This window comes from Sesamum indicum, linkage group LG13 (assembly GCF_026168435.1).
Source record: "Sesamum indicum cultivar Baizhima isolate 11 linkage group LG13, ASM2616843v1, whole genome shotgun sequence".
Classification (NCBI taxonomy): domain Eukaryota; kingdom Viridiplantae; phylum Streptophyta; class Magnoliopsida; order Lamiales; family Pedaliaceae; genus Sesamum; species Sesamum indicum.
Genome location: NC_142669.1, coordinates 3,822,159 through 3,845,730, shown reverse-complemented (window position 1 = coordinate 3,845,730; position 23,572 = coordinate 3,822,159). Strand labels below are relative to the sequence as shown.

Below are 23,572 nucleotides of genomic sequence, written 5' to 3'. Positions count from 1 at the left end.
GTTATATAATTAATTTAGAACTAAAAACATTTGGAAGATAATCTTCTTTATAGTAATGAAAAATTCCAAGAAATACTGAACATTTTTATATGTTTTATACTTTATTAATGAAATATGTAAATTAGCAAGTTATGTTTAAATATTTACATTAATTAATTTGTATCTTTCATCTTTACTAACTAAACTAATCTATTTTGTATAATTGGCATATGTAAGAAGTTTTTAAAATTTTATACTTTGTAATAATCGATTAGTAAAAATATTTAAATATTATTATACATTCAATTTCATAATTTATAATTGCCATTATACTTTCATAATTTATTAACCACTTTTGATTAAAAAAAATGTATATATACAATATTTTACGATTAAACATCGGTAATTCTTTCTTTTGTTTGTGTAATATGTTTAATAAATATTCTTAAATACATTAATGTTTTAAAGTTATCTTCCCAATCAAAATTTTAAATTTTCTTAATAAATAACATTGAGTTCGAACTTAGTTTTTCCTTTTCATGTTATGTCAAGCCTTAACTTGAGTTTCAATCTTAAAATTTTGTCGAACTTATACCCTTACAATTACCCAAAAGAAAATAGAAAATAAAAAGCCAATGCTATATATTACCCAACACGACTCGAACTACATTTTCTATTATAATTCTCGTTGCATCTTCTATTTTATTTCACATATACATATCACGTGTATAAAAATTATGTTATTAATTTTATCTAGGGAAAAGATTTTATGCACGTCAAAATATATATGTGAAACTAAATAGAAGATGCAATAGGAGTAGAAAATCCAATGTGAACACAATCATGAAAAACCGCATAATGATGTGGCAAAAGTGATAAAAATTATAATTAAGAAGCAAGAGATGTTTATGGTGTAGGAATCCTCTAGGAGTGTCAATGGCCGATTAGGACGATGACTTTTATTCTGACGCTTTCCCTATAGCAAGAAATGCTGGAAGTACACTGGTGCAAGAAATTCTCTGGCAATCTCTTCCTATCAATCATCTTCTATTTTACCTAATACGAACATAGTACAAGTATGGGAAAATAATATTTTTCTTCCCATAAAATGAAGCTGTCCACTTTTGGTCCCATTGGTTATGGGACTATCACATTTGGTTACTAACTTTCAAAATTTAGCACTTTTAGTCTCATGACACATTTTTATTAGATAATTAACGAACAAAACTACGTGATAGTTCAGTGCATGTGAACAAAAGTGCTGTATTTTTAAATTCAGAATAAAGTGAGAGTCATGTAACCAAGGGACCAAAAGTGTAAAGGCCCAACGACCACGTCTTTTCGTTAAAATATCTAATAGAAAGGTGTAATGAGACCAAAAGTGTTACTTTTCATAAGTTACAGGGACAAAAGTGAGAATTCCATAACCAGTGGGACAAAAAGTAGAAAGACCTTAAATTACGATACGATAAATATTATTTTCCCAACATAGTAAAACTTTAATTACATTATGGATATTTAAGGAATAGTAGAATGTTAAATGGTTAAAATTACTAACTTACTGGACGAAACATGCTATTTTCCCGACACAGTACAAGTAACAACAAGAATAACCACAACAACAACTATGTAAAAGAAATGTCAATATAATTTACCTTTAAAATCATGTACATATTAGCTTCTGCTTTTTTTTTTCTTATTTAGTTCTTTCTCTTTTTGCTCCCTCTTCAACCTCTCCTACACGAGCAAAAAATTTTACTAATGCGAAATATATAGAAAAAGGATAACAGGGTGTTTGGCTAAGCTTATAAGCACATGATCAAAACATTTTATAAGATGTTTAGAACACTATAAGCTCTTGAGAACCATTTAGTAATTCTTTTTTTTTTTTCTTGAAGAGCTCATGAGATCCTAAGTAAGATGTTTTGGATCTTATAAGCTCTTTAAGATAAGGTTAAGTTCACCTATCTTGTTTTTAAAGTATCTTATAAGTTCTTCAAATAATATCCAAAAAACAAAAACACACTCATAATTTTGTTAATATTTCAGTTTTAACCTTCATATGATTTACATCCGGCCAAAACAAAATTATCTATTTGTATAATTTTAAATTCTAAGAGTTTGATGAATTTTTTGGTTACTATTACAATATAAAAAGCTTAGGGTAAATTATATTTTACTATTCGAACTACGCCCATTTTTACGCTTCGCCATAGAAATTTTTTTTGGTGTCAACATACCATAAAAACTTTGCGAAATTAGTACTTTGCCATATATGATCATCGTTTTGTTGATTTTATGCCGGAAGAACATTTCATGTTGTATATATGTGAAAAATATCACATCACATAATCCTTAAACATCACATGCGCCTTGCATGTGATGTTTTTTTCGCTAAAAAACTTGGTTGAGAAATAGTTATAAATGGCAAAGTGTAAAATTTTGTAAAGTTAAGATGGTAAGTTGACACAAAAAAAGTTTAGATGCCAATGTATAAAAACGGTCATAGTGCGGATGACAAAATATAATTAATCCAAAAGCTTATTATGTCTAACACTGTAATGTCATAAAAGCTCAAACATCATATGTATCCAAATAATTTAAGAACTTATTTTTAGAATAAAAATAAATATCTATAAAATCTTAAAATATCTTATAAGATCTAGAAGCATAAGATGTTTCAATTAAACTTAGCCAAACACGCTCTAAGTTTCTTTTATAAAAGTAAAAATGACTTGAGCTGATTTTTTATCAAACCTTAAGATGCTGAGAAATATCTCTATCATCAATGTCACACAGTGCTTTATCCTTGTCACTTTCACGTATGTACACCAGCATATAGGCATTAGATTGCCTCATAAACTTGAGGGGGGCATTATCTGGATTTGTCGTCATTACATGCTGTCAAGACATAAATGAAAAGGTAACAAAGTATCAACAAGTTTTAACGAAAGTAGGAAAAATAAAAGGAAAATTTACTTCTTCTTTACCTCCATAAAGCTCGTCTAAAGCCTTTATTATATCTTCTTTTGTCACTCGTTCATCATCGAATTTATACCTGAAACCATTCAAAATGATTATCTTTATGTAGTTTGCAACGAGAGATCTACATGTAATCTATTGCTATAAGCTGAAAACTTGCATTTTTATGTCTCGAGAAAATAGCATTTTTGGCATATTAGCTTCTCCGTAGGTCCTATCGCTTTCTATTGTTTTCCAATTTTGGTCCATACCAATGGGAGCCAAAGTATTTTTTGAACCTAGATGACTGGAGGTCGTCTGTACACAAACACTGGGCTAAGATGCAATCCCCTATGGAGAAGTTCTGAGACCCCAATGTTGACCTTTAAAGCAGATGTACATTGACGAAATCCTTTGGTCCCTTCATCCTTCCTTCGACCTATTTATCACAAACTCTAAGTGGGCTTAAGAAGACCATTTCATGAGTTGATAAAATAGTTGAACCAATACGAGGCACCGATTGAAGAATCTGCACCATCGGTATTGAATTTGGAGGCTTCAAACTCAAAAGCGAAAAGCAAGGGAGACAAATGCCAAATGAGAAAGAAGGATGAAGCTAAGTCAGTCATTGCAAGCAGTTTCAACGCCCCTGTTGCCTTGATGGGTGAGGGTAGAAGGAAAATGGAATAACGGTTTTACAGCAAAAATTTACTTATGATGTTTGCATAAAATTGTCAAAAGGCATTAGAAGAGGGAGTGTCGTGAATTCCCCTTCACCCAACTATGGCATTTGTTTAGAAAACATGATTACTATTCTTATTCGCAAATGTTGGACACTTGCTCTCGAAACGCATTTCCGCAAATAATTTGTAGAAATGAAAGGGAATAGAACGCTAAGTTAAGTAGTCTTAAAGCTAAGGAATAGCTAGGCCATTACTAGAAAAATAATAAGACAATATAGAGTTAGCTAATAGAATTCTTGTCAAAATAGTATATGATTATGTAACCCAACGTGATGAAGTCGTTAGTCAATTGTTGGACAAATTAGACTACAAAACTTGATCAATAAAAGATTCTTTTGAGTCTGCTGAGTTATTATCGTACTGCATAATTCGAGTATGCATGCTCAAAACAAATGACTAAAACGGATGGTCAAGAACATAACTTACAGAGAATGGCATGCATGAGCTAGGGCCATATCCCTATAGATAGGATGAGTAGGTTGGTAGATTCAAAGAGTCTAGTAATAGATGATTTGAGTTTACTAACTTGTGGATCCTTTTGGAGAAGGAAGAAAGCCGTGAAAACACTTTATGGGACAAAGAATGCTTGTCAAAAACGTTCTATTGGATTGGATCCAAAATGGACATCTATAAGTTACTAAATACACAAATGCAAGTAGAGGGTTCACAAGTTCAAGAACTTCTAGAAAGTTTGGAGAAATTAGACTTGAGGTGGAGAACCAAACTGGTTATAGAGACAAACCCCTCGATGGGATCAAGGTGATGTTTATTTAGTGGGAGTTCTTGAAACATCCGAAAATGAGAAAGAAATTCTCATTCAGTGAAATATCTTTGGAAGAGACGATGTTGAACTGTCTCTGGTAAAGGAGAAATTGAACCTTGATTGGACATGGTTCGACCGGTGCTTCACTAAACTAGTTCGGCCGCTGGATATGGACTTTCAAAAGATCGTCTAGTTGTAAAACATGGTGTTTTCTTAAGTCGCAATCCAGAAACCATATTTGATATAGAATGAAAAACATATGTCCTGCAAAAGTCTTGAGTATGAGGAATGGTCCTGCACACGTCAAAGGACTAGTGGGAGGAAAATTAGACTCAAAGTCTGATTTATATATGTTCGTTATGGAATAATGTAAACATCACTTGTAATCGAAACTTTAATTGACCATATCTAACGTTCTTAAAAGGATGATTACAAAACTCCAGTTACCCGATACATACGAATTTCTGAAACCGAACAAGGAGAAGCGATGTAGGACATCGATCTGGATAAAGACGTGGAGCCATAAAATTTACGTAATGTGATCTCAGAGTAATTTTATTCACTTAAAGTAATATATCAAACATCAAAATTTAAATTTAATGACACAATTAATTAATTTATGTACATTACTTATAGTTGAAAAGCATTACTTATTATAGTATAAGGGTTTTCAAATCCACCATTATCTCTGTAGTTATTGTTTTATTTGGGTTCATCACTTTGTGGATAAATTCCCAACCGATCTCATCATATTTTCTTCCATGATTCTTTGAAATTCTTCGCTCTTTCTATTTCTCCCTCTCTGGCTTCTTGTTTCTCGTTATCTTAGTGTGATGCCTATGTTTGGGTCCATTATTGCTCTTCGACTTCTCTTTTATTTTCTCTCTTTGCATTTCTCCTCCTTGGAATGCTCCCTTTTATCACATAGTCGATGTTGTGCCTCATAGTGACTACTGTATAGATTAATTGCCTGAACAAAGCATAATTAATTGCTTTCCTAGCCGCTATTATTTGTTTCTCAACAGAATATAAATTTGATGCTATTATTTGCTTAAAAATATACAAAATATAAATTTTGTACATTGTCACCTCCGAGAAACAATGAATCATATCGGTATATGCTATTATCGAGTGATCTCATCATATTATCCTCCACGACTTTTTAAAATTTTTGCTCTTTCTCTTGAACCTGGTCTTGATTCCCATTATCTTAGTGTGCATATGCGTGTGCATACCTGGACACTATTAGTTACTCAATGTATCCCATTTATAACGTCTATTTTCGTTCAATGACCCCAAAAATAATGGTTCTAAGTCTAAAAGTATTCTTTTTCCCCGTAACCACCTTCTTGTTAAAGCAACGATGTGATGCTTCTAACTTTCATCTAATATATCTTGACTTTTTTTGGTTTGTAATTATCCAAGTTATCGAATTTCGCTGCTTGGAAAGGCCAAAAAGGATGAATTTTGTTTACAACTGTGAGTTCAATAAAAGATAGGTTTTTAATTCTAGAGTGTAATTTCCTATGATATGATTGGTAATATTGATCCACTTAACGCTGCTATTCAAATTTCACTAATTGTGAAGGTCGAAGCTTGATTCATATGATGAAGTTGCTAAGAGAGTTGCGAACAAACTCAGAGTCGATGATCCGTCCAAACTACGGCTTACATTACACAATATCTACTCTCAGCGACAAAAGCTCATCCTATAATATATCGAGGAGTAGAAAACTTGTTAGAGATGCTGCTGCATTACGACCAAGTACGCATTCATACAACTCTAAGTCAGGGTTCTTGTGGTCTGATATTATAGAATAAGGGTTTTCAAATCCACCATTATCTCTGTAGTTATTGTTATATTTGGGTTCATCACTTTGTGGATAAATTCCCAACCGATCTCATCATATTTTCATCCATGATTCTTTGAAATTCCTCGCTCTTTCTATTTCTCCATCTCTAGCTTCTTGTTTCTCGTTATCTTAGTGTGATGCCTATGTTTATGTCCTTTATTGCTCTTCAACTTCTCTTTTATTTTCTCCCTTTGCATTTCTCCTCTTTGGAATGGTCCCTTTTATCACATAGTCGATGTTTTGCCTCATAGTGACTATTGTATATGTTAATTGCCTGAACAAAGCATAATTAATTGATCTCCTAGCCGCTATTACTTGTTTCTTAACAGAATATAAATTTGATGCTATTATTTGCTTAATAATATACAAAATATAAATTTTGTACATTGTCACCTCCGAGAAACAATGAATCATATCGGTGTATAATATTATCGAGTGAACTCATCATATTATCTTCCACGACTCTTTAAAATTTTTGCTCTTTCTCTTGCACCTGGTCTTGATTCCCATTATATTAGTGTGCATGTGCGTGTGCATACCTGGACACTATTAGTTACTCAATGTATCCCATTTATAACGTCTATTTCCATTCAGTGACCCCAAAATAATGGTTCTAAGCCTAAAAGTATTCTTTTTCCCCGTAACTACCTTCTTGTTAAAGCAATGACGTGATGCTTCTAACTTTCATCTAATATATCCTACCTTTTTTTGTTTGTAATTTTGCAGGTTATCCACTTTCGCTCCTTGGAAAGGTCTGAAAGGATGAATTTTATTTACAACTGTGAGTTCAATAAAAGACAATCTTTTAATTCTAGAATGTAATTTTCTATGTTATGATTGGTATTATTGATCCACTTAATGCTGCTATTCAAATTTCACTAATTGTGAAGGTCAAACTCTGATTCATATGATGAAGTTGTTAGGAGAGTAGCGAACCAACTCGGAGTTGATGATCCGTCCAAACTATGGCTTACATTACACAATATCTACTCTCAGCGACAAAAAGCTCATCCTATCACATATCGAGGAGTAGAAAACTTGTTAGAGATGTTGCTGCATTACGACCAAGTATGGATTCATACAACTCTAACTCGGGTTTCATTTGATCTGGAATTATTGTATAAGGGTTATCAAATCCACCACTATCTCTGTAGTTACAGTTTTATTTGGGTTCATCACTTTGTGGATAAATTCCAAACCGATCTCATCATATTATCTTCCATGATTCTTTGAAATACCACGCTCTTTCTATTTCTCCTTCTCTTGCTCCTTGTTTCTCGTTATCTTGGTGTGATGCCTATGTTTGTGTGCTTTATTGCTCTTTGACTTCTCTTTTATCTTCTCTCTTTGCATTTTTCCTCCATGAAATGGTCCCTTTTCTCCATAGTCGATGTTGTGCCTCGTAGTGACTACTGTATACATTAATTGCCTGAACAAAGCATAATTAATTGCTTTCCTAGCCCGTTTTATTTGTTTCTCTACGAAAGGTTTTATCTATTGAAGTATTTTGGTACTTGATGCTATTATTTGCTTAAAGATATACAAAATATAAATTTTGTACATTGTCAGCTCCGAGATACAATGCATCATATCGGAGTATAATATTATCGAGTTATCTCATCATATTATCTCCCACGACTCTTTAAATTTTTTGCTCTTTCTCTTGCACCTGGTCTTGATTCCCATTATCTTAGTGTCGATGTGCGTGTGCATACCTGGACACTATTTTACTCAATATACCCCATTTATCACATCTATTTCCTTTCAGTGACCCCAAAATAATGGTTCTAAGTCTAAAAGTATTCTTTTTCACCGTAAGTACCTTCTTCTTAAAGCAACGATGTGATGCTTCTAACTTTCATCTAATATATCCTGACTTCTTTGGTTGTAATTCTGCATGTTATCCACTTTCGCTCCTTGGAAAGGTCTGAAAAGGTTGAATTTTGTTTACAACTGTAAGTTCAATAAATAAAAGATTTTTAATTCTGGAGTGTAATTTCCTATGTTATGATTGGTAATGTTAATCCACTTAACACTGCTATTCAAATTTCACTAATTTTGAAGGTCAAAGCTTGATTCATATGATGAAGTTGTTAAGAGAGTAGCGAACCAACTCGGAGTCAATGATCCGTCCAAACTACGGCATTCATTACACAATATCTACTCTCAGCGACCAAAAGTCTCATCCTAGAACATATCGAGGAGTAGAAAACTTGTCAGAGATGCTGTTGCATTACGACCAAGTAAGCATTCATACAACTCTATGTCGGGGTTCATTTGATCTTAAATTATTGTATAAGGGTTTTCATATCTACCATTATCTCTATAGTTATTGTTTTATTTGGGTTCATCACTTTGTGGATAAATTCCCAACTGATCTCATCATATTTTCTTCCATGATTTTTTGAAATTCCTCGCTTTTTATATTTCTCCCTCTCTTGCTCCTTGTTTCTCGTTATCTTAGTGTGATGACTATGTTTGTGTGCTTTATTCCTCTTTGACTTCTCTTTTATTTTCTCTCTTTGCATTTCTCCTCCTTGAAATGGTCCCTTTTATCACATAGTCGATGTTGGGCCTCATATTGACTATTGTATACATTAATTGCCTGAAGAAAGCATAATTAATTACTTTCGTAGCCCGTTTTATTTGTTTCACTACAAAAGGCTTTACCTATTGAAGTATTTTGGTATTTGATCCTATTATTTGCTTAAAAATATACAAAATATAAAATTTGTATATTGTCACCTCCGAGAAACAATGAATCATATCGGAGTATAATATTATCGAGTGATCTCATCATATTATCTTCCACGACTCTTTAAAATTTTCGCTCTTTCTCTTGCACCTGGTCTTGATTCCCATTATCTTAGTGTGCATGTGCGTATGCATACCTGGATACTATTAGTTACTCAATGCACCCCATTTATATTATCTATGTCCTTTCAGTGACTCCAAAATAATGGTTCTAAGTCGAAAAGTATTCTTTTACCCCATCACTACCTTCTTGTTAAAGCAACGATGTGATGCTTCTAACTTTCATCTAATATATCCTGACTTTTTTGGTTTTTAATTCTGCAGGTTATCCATTTTCGCTCCTTGGAAAGGCCTGAAAAGGATGAATTTTGTTTACAACTATGAGTTCAATAAAAGACAGACTTTTAGTTCTCGAGTGTAATTTCCTATGTTATGATTGGTAATATTGATCCACTTCACGCTGCTATTCAAATTTCACTAATTGTGAAGGTCAAAGCTTGATTCATTGGATGAAGTTGTTAAGAGAGTAGCGAACCAACTCGGAGTCGATGATCCGTCCGAACTACGGCTTACATCACACAATATCTACTCTTAACGACCAAAAGCTTATCCTATAAGATATTGAGGAGTAGAAAACTTGTTAGAGATGCTGCTGCATTACGACCAAGTACGCATTCATACAACTCTAAGTCGGGGTTCATTTGATGAGGGTGTGAAACTAACAAAGCATTGACAAAGCATTACTTTCTTGCTTAGCTTTCTGATATTCTATACTTTGAAGTAGTGGATATACCTCTGCCAGAATTACAAGAGTTGAGAATCCTCAAACTAGCTTTCAGCTATGCGGTAAACTCTGAAGTGAGTATTCATTCATAAGTGGACTTTATGCTCCTTTACAAGTGCATACATATGCAAGACTTGCAAATTTATTATATATTTAGCAAACACTAAATATCTCATTTGTTTTCCATATATAGCTGGAAACCCACAGTATTAGGTTGCCAAAAGAAAGCACTGTCGGTGACGTGCTTGAGCATCTCAAGGAGAAGGTAATATAGCTAACAAGTTATTACCGGAAGTGTGCGTGTGTGTGTTCATAGAATTCTAAGATTTGTCGTATAACATAGCATTATATGATTTTTAACTGTTGCAATATTTACGTTAAACAGGTGAAACTTTCTCGTCCAAATGCAAAGCTCGGGTTGCTGGAAGTTTTATCGCACAAGATCTATAAGGTCTTGAATTATTGCATCTTGTTTTTGTTTCATTCATTAGTTTCGTAATATTAATATCAAAATAATATTCTTCTAAACTTTTACTTAATAATCCAACTTAAATAGTTAAATTTAATTTATTTTATGCCGAAAAATCTTGTATGGGTTGACTACACACAAATTGGACGTGTCGAAGATATGCACTCCGACATGGAAGTTTAGTCTCAGTACTTGCGAGGCTTTGTATTTTGGCCTTGTGCTCTTCACTTAGTTAAATTTAATATTGTGCTTCCAAATGGATGTTAGAAATTCCTTATGTCTAGCCTTCTATGCTTATTTTTTTAAGTTGCTGAAACTCTAAGTTCCTACAGATATTTCCTAATACTGATAAGATCGCAGCAATAAATGACAATCGTTGGACTTTACGAGCAGAGGAGGTCTGTTTCTATCTCTATACATATGTGTGTCTATGTATATAAATGCTTTCATTTTTCAGGTGGTACACATAAAAAAAAATATCTTGCTAGTTGCTTTCCATGTTAGTACTGTGTCTTTATAGGCTACGACACTTTTTCCTTTAAAATTGGCTTCCCCATATGTTCATCTTTAAAATCAACAATTTCTCCATTTTTATAATTTCTCATTGCAGATTCCAGAGGAAGAGAAATTTCTTGGCGCAAGTAAATGTTTGATTCATGTGTGTCACTTCATGCATGAGGATGCTCAAAATCAGACGGTAGTATTTTCAGTTCGTTACTTCATAGTTTTCCTCAGATATTTGTACTCATTCTACCTCTCTATTTCAACTGCAAGTGCATCTCTTTCATTTTCTTCCTTTTAAATCTTATATATTCATTTTGCTTCGGCAGCGAATTAAAACTCATGGCGAGCCATTTTTATTGATGATAAATGATGGTGAAACTTTGTCTCATATCAAGGTTCGTGTGCAGAACAAGTTGCAAGTACGAGATGAGGAATTTTCGAAGGTATTCCAGGCCGATCCAAATTGTTACAATCACTTTAAATGAAGATGATGGTATGATACTTATGTGGTTAGGCATGCTACAACTTCTACTTTCTGCTTGAATCTTCTCGATTTTATGTAGTGGAGATTTGCTTTTCTGTAGCATAGTCAAGCAGAATACTTGGAGGACTCAGATACTTTGTTCGATCATTTCCAGGTCTCACTCATTCTCTCACATAGACACACTCTGCGACAATATTTATATGCAGATGCGTTTAAATTTCATAATATGTATTGACTCTACAGAGAAGCAGTATTTGTGTTTCTTTGGAGCAATATCTTGGACTGGAACACGTTGACAATACCCCTAGAAAGCTCCTGCAGCAAATTCGGTAATCTATACCTTGTTTTATTTTCATTTTTTTTTACTAAATCTGATTGTTGCTCGGTGTTGATAATGTTGCTGAAAGTTTTGCAAATAGGTTTTTCAGCAAAGCTTTCGGCAAAATTATCAACATCGAGCAACAAAATCAAATTTATTAAAAAAATAAAAATAAAACACGGTATAGATGACCTAATTTGCTGCACGAGCCTTCTAGGGGTATTGTTAACGTGTTCCAATTCAAGATATTGCTCCCAAGAAGCAAAAATACTGCTTCTCTATAGAGTCAAAACATAGTATGAAATTTAAGCGCATCTGCATATAAATATTGTCACAGAGTGTGTCTGTGTGAGAGAGTGAGTGAGACCTGGAAATGGTCGAACAAAGTATCTAAGTCCTCCATGTATTCTACTTGACTATGTGACACAAAAGCAAATCTCCACTGCATAAAATTGAGAAGATTCAAGCTGAAAGTAGAAGATGTAGCATGCCTAACCACATAAGCATCATACCATCATCTTCATTTAAAGTTATTGTAACAATTAGGCTAGGGCTGGAATACCTTCTAAAATTCCTCATCTCGTAATTGCAACTTGTTCTGCACAAGAACCTTGATTCAAGAAAAAGTTTCACCATCATTGATCATCAATAAGAATGGTTCGCCAAGAGTTTTAATTTGCTGCCAGAAGCAGAATGAATATATAAGAATTAAAAGGAAGAAAATGAAAGAGATGCACTTGCAGTTGAAATACAGACGTAGAATGAGTACAAATATCTAAGGAAAACTATGAAGTAACGAACTGAAATACTACCGTCTGATTTTGAGCATCCTCATGCATGAAGTGACACACATGAATCAAACATTTACTTGGTCCAAGAAATTTCTCTTCCTCTAAAATCTGCAATGAGAAATTATAAAAGTGGAGAAATTATTGATATTTAAGATGAACATATGGGGAAGCCAATTTTATAGGAAAACGTGTCATAGCCTATCAAAGACACAGTACTAACATGGAAAACAATTAACAAGATATTTTTTGTTATGTGTATCACCTGAAAAATGAAAGCATTTTTATACATAGACACACATATGTATAGAGATAGAAATAGACCTCCTTTGCTCGTAAAGCCCAGCGATTCTCATTTATTGTTGCTATCTTATCACTATTAGGATGTATCTGTAGGAACTTGGAGTTTCAACAACTTAAAAAAATAAGCATAGAAGGCTAGAATAAGAAATTTATAACATCCATTTGGAAACACAATATACAATTTACTAAGTGAAGAGCACATGGGCAAAATACAAAAACCTAGCAAGTTCTGAGACTCAACTTCCAAGTCAAAGTGCATATCTCCGACACGTGCAATTTGTGTGTAGTCAACCCATACAAGATTTTTCAACATAAAATAAATTGAATTTAACTATTTCAATTGGATTATTAAGTAAATGTTTAGAAAAATATTGTTTTGACATTATTATTACGAAACTAATGAATGAAACAAAAAGAAGATGCAGTAATTCAGGACCTTATAAATCTTGTGCGATAATACTTCCAGCAACCTGAGCTCTGCATTTGGATGAGAAAGTTTCACTTGTTTAATGTAAACATTGCAACAGTTAAAAATCATATAACGCTATGTTAAGCGACAAATCTTAGAATTCTAGGAGCACACACGCAGACTCTCGATAATAACTTGTCAGTTATATTACCTTCTCCTTGAGATGCTCAAGCACATCACCCACAATGCTTTCTTTTGGCAGCCTAATACTGTGAGTTTCCAGCTATATATGGAAAACAAATAAGATATTTAATGTCTGCTAAATATATAATAACTTTGCAAGTCTTGCATATGTATGCACTTGTATAGGAGCATAAAGTCCAATTATGAATGAATACTCACATCAGAGTTTGCCGCATAGCTGAAAGCTAGTTTGAGGGTTCTCAACTCTTGCAATTCTGGCAGAGGTATATCCCCTACATCAAAGTACAGAATACCAGAAAGCTGAACAAGAAATTAATGCTTTGTCAATGCTTTGTTAGTTTCACACCCTCATCAAATGAACCCCGACTTAGAGTTGTATGAATGTGTACTTGTCCGTAATGCAGCAGCATCTCTAACAAGTTTTCTGCTCCTCGATATCTTATAGGATGAGCTTTTGGTCGCTGAGAGTACATATTGTGTGATGTGAGCCATAGTTTGGATGGATCATTAACTCCGAGTTGGTTCGCTACTTTATTTACAACTTCATAATATGAATCAAGCTTTGACCTTCATAATTAGTGGAATTTGAATAGCAGCATTATGTGGATCAATATTACCAATCATAACATAGGAAATTACACTCTAGAATTAAAAGTCTATCTTCTATTGAACTCACAGTTGTATACAAAATTCATCCTTTTTAGGCCTTTCCCAGGAGCGAAAGTGGATAACCTGCAGAACAACAAACCAAAAAAGGCAGGATATATTAAATGAAAGTTAGAAGCATCACATCATTGTTTTAACAAGAAGGTAGTTACGGGGAAAAATAATACTTTTTGACTTAGAAGCATTATTTTTTGGGGTCACTGAAAGGAAATAGATGTTATAAATGAGGTACATTGAGTAACTAATAGTGTCCAGGTATACACAAGCACATGCACACTAAGCTAATGGGAATCAAGACCAGGTGCAAGAGAAAGAGCAAAAATTTTAAAGAATCGTGGAGGATAATATGATCAGATCACTTGATGATATTATACTCCGATATGATTCATTATTTCTTGGAGGTGACATTGTACAAATTTTATATTTTGTATATCTAAGCAATTAATAGTATCAAATACCAAAATACTTCAATAGGTTAAACCTTTTATAGTCAAACAAATTATACGGGCTAGGAAAGTAATTAATAATGCTTTGTTCAGGCAATTAACGTATACAGTCAATATGAGGCACAACATCAACTATGTGATAAAAGGGACCATTTCAAGGCGGAGAAATGCAAAGAGAGAAAATAAAAGAGAAGTCGAAAAGCAATAAAGCACACAAACATAGGCATCACACTAAGATAACGAGAAACAAGGAGCAAGAGAGGAAGAAATAGAAACAGCGAGGAATTTCAAAGAATCGTGAAAGATAATATAATGAGATCTATTGGGAATTTATCCACAAAGTGATGAACCCAAATGAAACAATATTTACAGAGATAATGGTGGATTTGAAAACTCTTATACAATAATTTTAGATCAATGAATAAAGAAGAATAATAGAATAATAACAATACGGAAAGCAGTAAAGTAACCGGCTTAGGAGCCAGATCTGGCAACTGAATGCCCAAGTGCCACCACCGGCCGACAACCCTCATGGTTGCAAAAAAACCACAAAGCCACCAAGACACAAAGATCCATAATGAGACCACTTAGGCTTCATTTAGAATCACTTAAAATTCCACTAAGAAGTTTCTTTCACACTCAGCAAATATTCTCACAAAGTATTTCACGAAAAGGGGTTTTCGTTTTGTTGTTGTTCTATCTCTTTAAAACCAATATATATATATATACTAATCGAACACAGAGAACATAGATAGAAAGAGGTGAGATGATGAGGGATTTCCAAGAGCAATGGAAACTTGAGAGGAACAAAATCAGAGATAGAAAGGAGGGAGAGGAAGAGGCAGCGACTGAATAGTAGAAGAATAGGGTTAAGTAGAAGAAGGGTCGGGTCAGGTAATAGGCCTGGCAACAAGTGGGCTGCCATCCAAGTGGGGGGGGGGGGCATGGGCCAAAAAATCCAACAACATCATTGGATAATATAACATTATACTCCAGCATGAATCATGCTTTCTTGGAGAGACAATGTACATGTTTTATATTTTCTATAATTTTAAGCGAATAATTGCATCAGATATCCAAATACGAGTCTAATCTATGTTAGCCCTCTTATTGCTATTTTTAAGTATAAAATTCAAGTAAAAACATAAGGATTCATTTTCTAGGCGCGAGATATTGGATAAGTGTAAACTCGAGAAAGCCAGAGATATGGTTTTCATTCATATGCAAAGCTACTATATGCAGTCTAAAATTATAAATTATAAATAACAAATCTAGTAGAGTTATACTCTCATTAAAAATAACTAAAAGTTGAATGTGACAAGGAAGTAGGCACATGCATGCTCATCTGCACCTAGGTTCGGATGGAGGAACGTATAAAGTGAGTTTTCACATAAATGTGCCTCTGCATCTATGTTGGGAGAGAGGAAGACATGAAGTGAGCTTGACATAAATGCTTATCCGCATCTAGGTCTGGAGGGACGAACCTGAGCTTCTCGTAAATGCTCATCTGGATCTAGGTTTGGAAGGAGGAAGACATGGAGTAAGTGTGACGTGCATGCTCATCCGCATCTAAGTTCAGGGGGAGGAAGGTGAGAAAAAAGTTAGCTTGTCTTGCAATGTAATCCGTGTCTAGGTCTAGATGGTGGAAATTGAAAAACAAGTATGACGTACGTGCTCACTCGCGTCTAACTCCAGAGGGAGGAAATTGCAAAAGTAGTGAGCATGATGTGAATGCTCTCCCATGTTTAGGTTTGGAGGGAGTAAGGTTGAGAAAGAAGTCAGCTTGACTTGCATGCTCATCCATGTCTAGGTACGGAGGGAGGAAAGTACGAGATGTTTCATATTTCTCAAAATTCGAATAACAAAAAATTGCATGAAAGTTGAAAGTTGTACATGGTTTTCAGTCTCATAAAATGGAACCTCCTTCAAAATATTTTTTGGTTCAAGGTTAGAGAATAACTAGGAAACACCCAACATATTTAAAATATTCCTACAAAACAAGCAACCAGGGGGAAAATAAGAAGAGGATTGGACATCTTCAGAGTGATGTGTTTACATTAAAGAAAAGCTAAAATATGAAGAACTGCTAGTTGTGAAAGAGGCAATTTCGAAAAACATTAATGAGCTACCGAAATAAACTATATGCTGAAAAGGTCCAAGTTAGACCAATATGGATTATGTTTGATACTTTAGGAAAAGATATTCCCACAATCCAGCAACACCATCAACATAAGAATGAAATATGACATGTGAAACATATATCTTGTAACTACAATATAGTGATTCTAGCTAAGATGCAAATGCATATAGATAAATATTACTAATTAATATGAACACAATATTTATGAAAATGTACTTAAAGGCTATGTTGGTATTCAAGGAAAGATGGAATATCCTGGCAACGAAATAGTTTCATTGTTTTAGCAAGCTGTGACTTTTGATACCAGATAATGTCCCATTCTCTAGCTGCAATAGAAGAAACCAGAAAGTTATCAAAATACAATCTTTGTCCTGACAAGATGCTTGTGCTTGTGATTTTTATATACCTGGTTAAATGCAAATGTAAGTCCCGTGTCAATGTACGCACACGACTGTGTGCTCAAACTTTATCTCTTGAGAAGCAAAGAACTCAAGATATCTTCACCATTTAAAATATATTTGGGCATTTTGTTTTAAGATATCTTCACCATTTAAACTCTATATGTGAGTAGCAATTTTTTAGTCCTTGCAAAGAAATTGCATGTAACATGAGTTATATTCATCTCCATGACATTTGACAGATGCAATAATAGCTCCATCTAATGAAAACAGTTGCATGTGGGTTTCATTTTAAGTTGTAGCTAACAAAAATCTATTAGGATTCAGAGATTTAATAAGACCAATGATATAAAGAAAGGCCTTCAAAGCTCATTTACTACATAAATTTGGAATTATCATGAATTACCTGTGCACGCTCTATTTATCAGCATTGGGATTGTTACTTGATAACCTCTTTAAATGACTTACCTACAATCATATAACAATATGAAATGTTCATACAATCATATGGCTGACAATCAAAATGTTAAGTGTCTTTTAGTACCCGTGTAAGTTACTCCGAAGTGGAAACGGTGTCGATCAAGATCAAAAGCAGAGCCAATCAACAAACTCTAACCACGCCTTCCACATATGTTTCTATCTGCAAGTTTCCTCTTTTTTTTAATACTTATATAACTTTAGTTTTACAGACATTTTATACAAATGGGATGATTATACAATCGTTCATTAAAATTTGAGGTAATGATACATAAACTGTCTGTAGTTTGAAAAATTACATTTAGTAACAATACCTTTTATTTTCATTCAATAATTTAATCCCTCTATTAGTCAAAATTCATAGAATTTTCTTATATATTAGTAAAAGATATTGGAATGGAAAACTCTATTTATCTGCAAATGATTTATTACTTATTGCAGGTCAAACAAATTTTTTCTAGCAAAACAACCTTTATAACGGTGAAAATATATCTCCTCAAATGCATTAGCGTGCGTGAAGATGTATAAGAGCAGGTTCAATAGAAAAAAAATATTTGACCTACAATACATCAGTAATAAGTCAATCAAAGGCAAAATCTGGATTTTAATTTAATTTTGTTTTGCTAATATCAGCACATTTGGTGAATTTTGACTACTGGGAAAAACTATTTGTTAGATGAATATAAAATTAGTAGTACTAGATGTAATTTTTCAAATGACATAAAGTTTATTTATAATTATACCAAACTTAAAGAAAAGGCGGTCTAATTATCCCTAAATAAATACATATTTAATACTATAATGTAAAATATATTAGAATTGCGTTCAATGAATATCTTATTTTTTGAATTCTATAAAATAATCTGATAATTTAACTTATATATTTACTAAAGTTATGATTAATAAATGATTTAGTATTTTTTTTATGTTGTTCTATACATTGAGATATAATACTACTTGTTCTTCTCTTTCATTTTACATAATTAACAAAATAATAATTTAAATTGCTATAGCGGTATCTTAATTATTTCATAATCAGTTTGGTTTTATTTTTAGAAAATTATCTTTTCAATACATATATATTTATATTATTAAACAATTTTGTTATATAATTAATTTAGAACTAAAAACATTTGGAAGATAATCTTCTTTATAGTAATGAAAAATTCCAAGAAATACTGAACATTTTTATATGTTTTATACTTTATTAATGAAATATGTAAATTAGCAAGTTATGTTTAAATATTTACATTAATTAATTTGTATCTTTACACATCTTTGCTAACTAAACAAATCTATTTTGTATAATTGGCATATGTAAGAAGTTTTTAAAATTTTATACTTTGTAATAACCGATTAGTAAAAAATATTTAAATATTATTATACATTCAATTTCATAATTTATAATTGCCATTATACTTTCATAATTTATTAACCACTTTTGATTAAAAAAAATGTATATATACAATATTTTACGATTAAACATCGGTAATTCTTTCTTTTGTTTGTGTAATATGTTTAATAAATATTCTTAAATACATTAATGTTTTAAAGTTATCTTCCCAATCAAAATTTTAAATTTTCTTAATAAATAACATTGAGTTCGAACTTAGTTTTTCCTTTTCATGTTATGTCAAGCCTTAACTTGAGTTTCAATCTTAAAATTTTGTCGAACTTATACCCTTACAATTACCCAAAAGAAAATAGAAAATAAAAAGCCAATGCTATATATTACCCAACACGACTCGAACTACATTTTCTATTTTAATTCTCGTTGCATCTTCTATTTTATTTCACATATACATATCACGTGTATAAAAATTATGTTATTAATTTTATCTAGGGAAAAGATTTTATGCACGTCAAAATATATATGTGAAACTAAATAGAAGATGCAATAGGAGTAGAAAATCCAATGTGAACACAATCATGAAAAACCGCATAATGATGTGGCAAAAGTGATAAAAATTATAATTAAGAAGCAAGAGATGTTTATGGTGTAGGACTCCTCTAGGAGTGTCAATGGCTGATTAGGACGATGACTTTTATTCTGGCGCTTTCCCTATAGCCAGAAATGCTGGAAGTACACTGGTGCAAGAAATTCTCTGGCAATCTCTTCTTATCAATCATCTTCTATTTTACCTAATACGAACATAGTACAAGTATGGGAAAATAACATTTTACTTCCCATAAAATGAAGCTGTCCACTTTTGGTCCCATTGGTTATGGGACTATCACTTTTGGTTACTAACTTTCAAAATTTAGCACTTTTAGTCTCATGACACATTTTTATTAGATAATTAACAAAAAAAACTACGTGATAGTTCAGTGCATGTGAACAAAAGTGCTGTATTTTTAAATTCAGAATAAAGTGAGAGTCATGTAACCAAGGGACCAAAAGTGTAAAGGCCCAACGACCACGTGTTTTCGTTAAAATATCTAATAGAAAGGTGTAATGAGACCAAAAGTGTTACTTTTCATAAGTTACAGGGACAAAAGTGAGAATTCCATAACCAGTGGGACAAAAAGTAGAAAGACCTAAATTACGATACGAAAAATATTATTTTCCCAACATAGTACAACTTTAATTACATTATGGATATTTAAGGAATAGTAGAATGTTAAATGGTTAAAATTACTAACTTACTGGACGAAACATGCTATTTTCCCGACACAGTACAAGTAACAACAAGAATAACCACAACAACAACTATGTAAAAGAAATGTCAATATAATTTACCTTTAAAATCATGTACATATTAGCTTCTGCTTTTTTTTCTCTTATTTAGTTCTTTCTCTTTTTGCTCCCTCTTCAACCTCTCCTACACGAGCAAAAAATTTTACTAATGCGAAATATATAGAAAAAGGATAACAGGGTGTTTGGCTAAGCTTATAAGCACATGATCGAAACATTTTATAAGATGTTTAGAACACTATAAGCTCTTGAGAACCATTTAGTAATTCTTTTTTTTTTTTCTTGAAGAGCTCATGAGATCCTAAGTAAGATGTTTTGGATCTTATAAGCCCTTTAAGAAAAGGTTAAGTTCACCTATCTTGTTTTTAAAGTATCTTATAAGTTCTTCAAATAATATCCAAAAAATAAAAACACACTCATAATTTTGTTAATATTTCAGTTTTAACCTTCATATGATTTACATCCGGCCAAAACAAAATTATCTATTTGTATAATTTTAAATTCTAAGAGTTTGATGAATTTTTGTGTTACTATTACAATATAAAAAGCTTAGGGTAAATTATATTTTACTATTCGAACTACGCCCATTTTTACGCTTCGCCATAGAAATTTTTTTTGGTGTCAACTTACCATAAAAACTTTGCGAAATTAGTACTTTGCCATATATGATCATCGTTTTGTTGATTTTATGCCGGAAGAACATTTCATGTTGTATATATGTGAAAAATATCACATCAATAATCCTTAAACATCACATGCGCCTTGCATGTGATGTTTTTTTCGCTAAAAAACTTGGTTGAGAAATAGTTATAAATGGCAAAGTGTAAAATTTTGTAAAGTTAAGATGGTAAGTTGACACAAAAAAAGTTTAGATGCCAATGTATAAAAACGGTCATAGTGCGGATGACAAAATATAATTAATCCAAAAGCTTATTATGTCTAACACTGTAATGTCATAAAAGCTCAAATATCATATGTATCCAAATAATTTAAGAACTTATTTTTAGAATAAGAATAAATATCTATAAAATCTTAAAATATCTTATAAGATCTAGAAGCATAAGATGTTTCAATTAAACTTAGCCAAACACGCTCTAAGTTTCTTTTATAAAAGTAAAAATGACTTGAGCTGATTTTTTATCAAACCTTAAGATGCTGAGAAATATCTCTATCATCAATGTCACACAGTGCTTTATCCTTGTCACTTTCACGTATGTACACCAGCATATAGGCATTAGATTGCCTCATAAACTTGAGGGGGGCATTATCTGGATTTGTCGTCATTACATGCTGTCAAGACATAAATGAAAAGGTAACAAAGTATCAACAAGTTTTAACAGAAGTAGGAAAAATAAAAGGAAAATTTACTTCTTCTTTACCTCCATAAAGCTCGTCTAAAGGCTTTATTATATCTTCTTTTGTCACTCGTTCATCATCGAATTTATACCTGAAACCATTCAAAATGATTATCTTTATGTAGTTTGCAACGAGAGATCTACATGTAATCTATTGCTATAAGCTGAAAACTTGCATTTTTATGTCTCGAGAAAATAGCATTTTTGGCATATTAGCTTCTCCGTAGGTCCTATCGCTTTCTATTGTTTTCCAATTTTGGTCCATACCAATGGGAGCCAAAGTATGTTTTGAACCTAGATGACTGGAGGTCGTCTGTACACAAACACTGGGCTAAGATGCAATCCCCTATGGAGAAGTTCTGAGACCCCAATGTTGATCTTTAAAGCAGATGTACATTGACGAAATCCTTTGGTCCCTTCATCCTTCCTTCGACCTGTTTATCACAAACTCTAAGTGGGCTTAAGAAGACCATTTCATGAGTTGATAAAATAGTTGAACCAATACGAGGCACCGATTGAAGAATCTGCACCATCGGTATTGAATTTGGAGGCTTCAAACTCAAAAGCGAAAAGCAAGGGAGACAAATGCCAAATGAGAAAGAAGGATGAAGCTAAGTCAGTCATTGCAAGCAGTTTCAACGCCCCTGTTGCCTTGATGGGTGAGGGTAGAAGGAAAATGGAATAACGGTTTTACAGCAAAAATTTACTTATGATGTTTGCATAAAATTGTCAAAAGGCATTAGAAGAGGGAGTGTCGTGAATTCCCCTTCACCCAACTATGGCATTTGTTTAGAAAACATGATTACTATTCTTATTCGCAAATGTTGGACACTTGCTCTCGAAACGCATTTCCGCAAATAATTTGTAGAAATGAAAGGGAAAAGAACGCTAAGTTAAGTAGTCTTAAAGCTAAGGAATAGCTAGGCCATTACTAGAAAAATAATAAGACTATATAGAGTTAGCTAATAGAATTCTTGTCAAAATAGTATATGATTATGTAACCCAACGTGATGAAGTCGTTAGTCAATTGTTGGACAAATTAGACTACAAAACTTGATCAATAAAAGATTCTTTTGAGTCTGCTGAGTTATTATCGTACTGCATAATTCGAGTATGCATGCTCAAAACAAATGACTAAAACGGATGGTCAAGAACATAACTTACAGAGAATGGCATGCATGAGCTAGGGCCATATCCCTATAGATAGGATGAGTAGGTTGGTAGATTCAAAGAGTCTAGTAATAGATGATTTGAGTTTACTAACTTGTGGATCCTTTTTGAGAAGGAAGAAAGCCGTGAAAACACTTTATGGGACAAAGAATGCTTGTCAAAAACGTTCTATTGGATTGGATCCAAAATGGACATCTGTAAGTTACTAAATACACAAATGCAAGTAGAGGGTTCACAAGTTCAAGAACTTCTAGAAAGTTTGGAGAAATTAGACTTGAGGTGGAGAACCAAACTGGTTATAGAGACAAACCCCTCGATGGGATCAAGGTGATGTTTATTTAGTGGGAGTTCTTGAAACATTCGAAAATGAGAAAGAAATTCTCATTCAGTGAAATATCTTTGGAAGAGACGATGTTGAACTGTCTCTGGTAAACGAGAAATTGAACCTTGATTGGACATGGTTCGACCGGTGCTTCACTGAACTAGTTGGGCCGCTAGATATGGACTTTCAAAAAATCGTCTAGTTGTAAAACATGGTGTTTTCTTAAGTCGCAATCCAGAAACCATATTTGATATAGAATGAAAAACATATGTCCTGCAAAAGTCTTGAGTATGAGGAATGATCCTGCACACGTCAAAGGACTAGTGGGAGGAAAATTAGACTCAGAGTCTGATTTATATATGTTCGTTATGGAATAATGTAAACATCACTTGTAATCGAAACTTTAATTGACCATATCTAAAGTTCTTAAAAGGATGATTACAAAACTCCAGTTACCCGATACATACGAATTTCTGAAATCGAACAAGGAGAAGCGATGTAGGACATCGATCTGGATAAAGACGTGGAGCCATAAAATTTACGTAATGTGATCTCAGAGTAATTTTATTCACTTAAAGTAATATAT

The 23,572-nt window shown here is 32.9% G+C and overlaps 1 protein-coding gene and 1 pseudogene across 1 annotated transcript; one reads left to right on the top strand and one right to left on the bottom strand.

Annotated features, from left to right (window-relative positions):
• Positions 1-1,087: 1,087 nt before the first annotated feature.
• On the top strand, positions 1,088-11,627 carry LOC148784394 (ubiquitin C-terminal hydrolase 12-like; annotated as a pseudogene).
• On the bottom strand, positions 10,264-14,253 carry LOC148784393 (ubiquitin C-terminal hydrolase 12-like). Its single transcript, XM_088877075.1, has 5 exons — positions 13,707-14,253; positions 13,516-13,617; positions 13,325-13,396; positions 13,141-13,181; positions 10,264-12,512 (listed from the first exon to the last, which is right to left on the bottom strand). The coding sequence occupies exons 1-5, from the start codon at positions 13,788-13,790 to the stop codon at positions 12,506-12,508; spliced, it is 306 nt and encodes a 101-aa protein (XP_088733201.1). The 5' UTR covers positions 13,791-14,253; the 3' UTR covers positions 10,264-12,505.
• Positions 14,254-23,572: the final 9,319 nt, after the last annotated feature.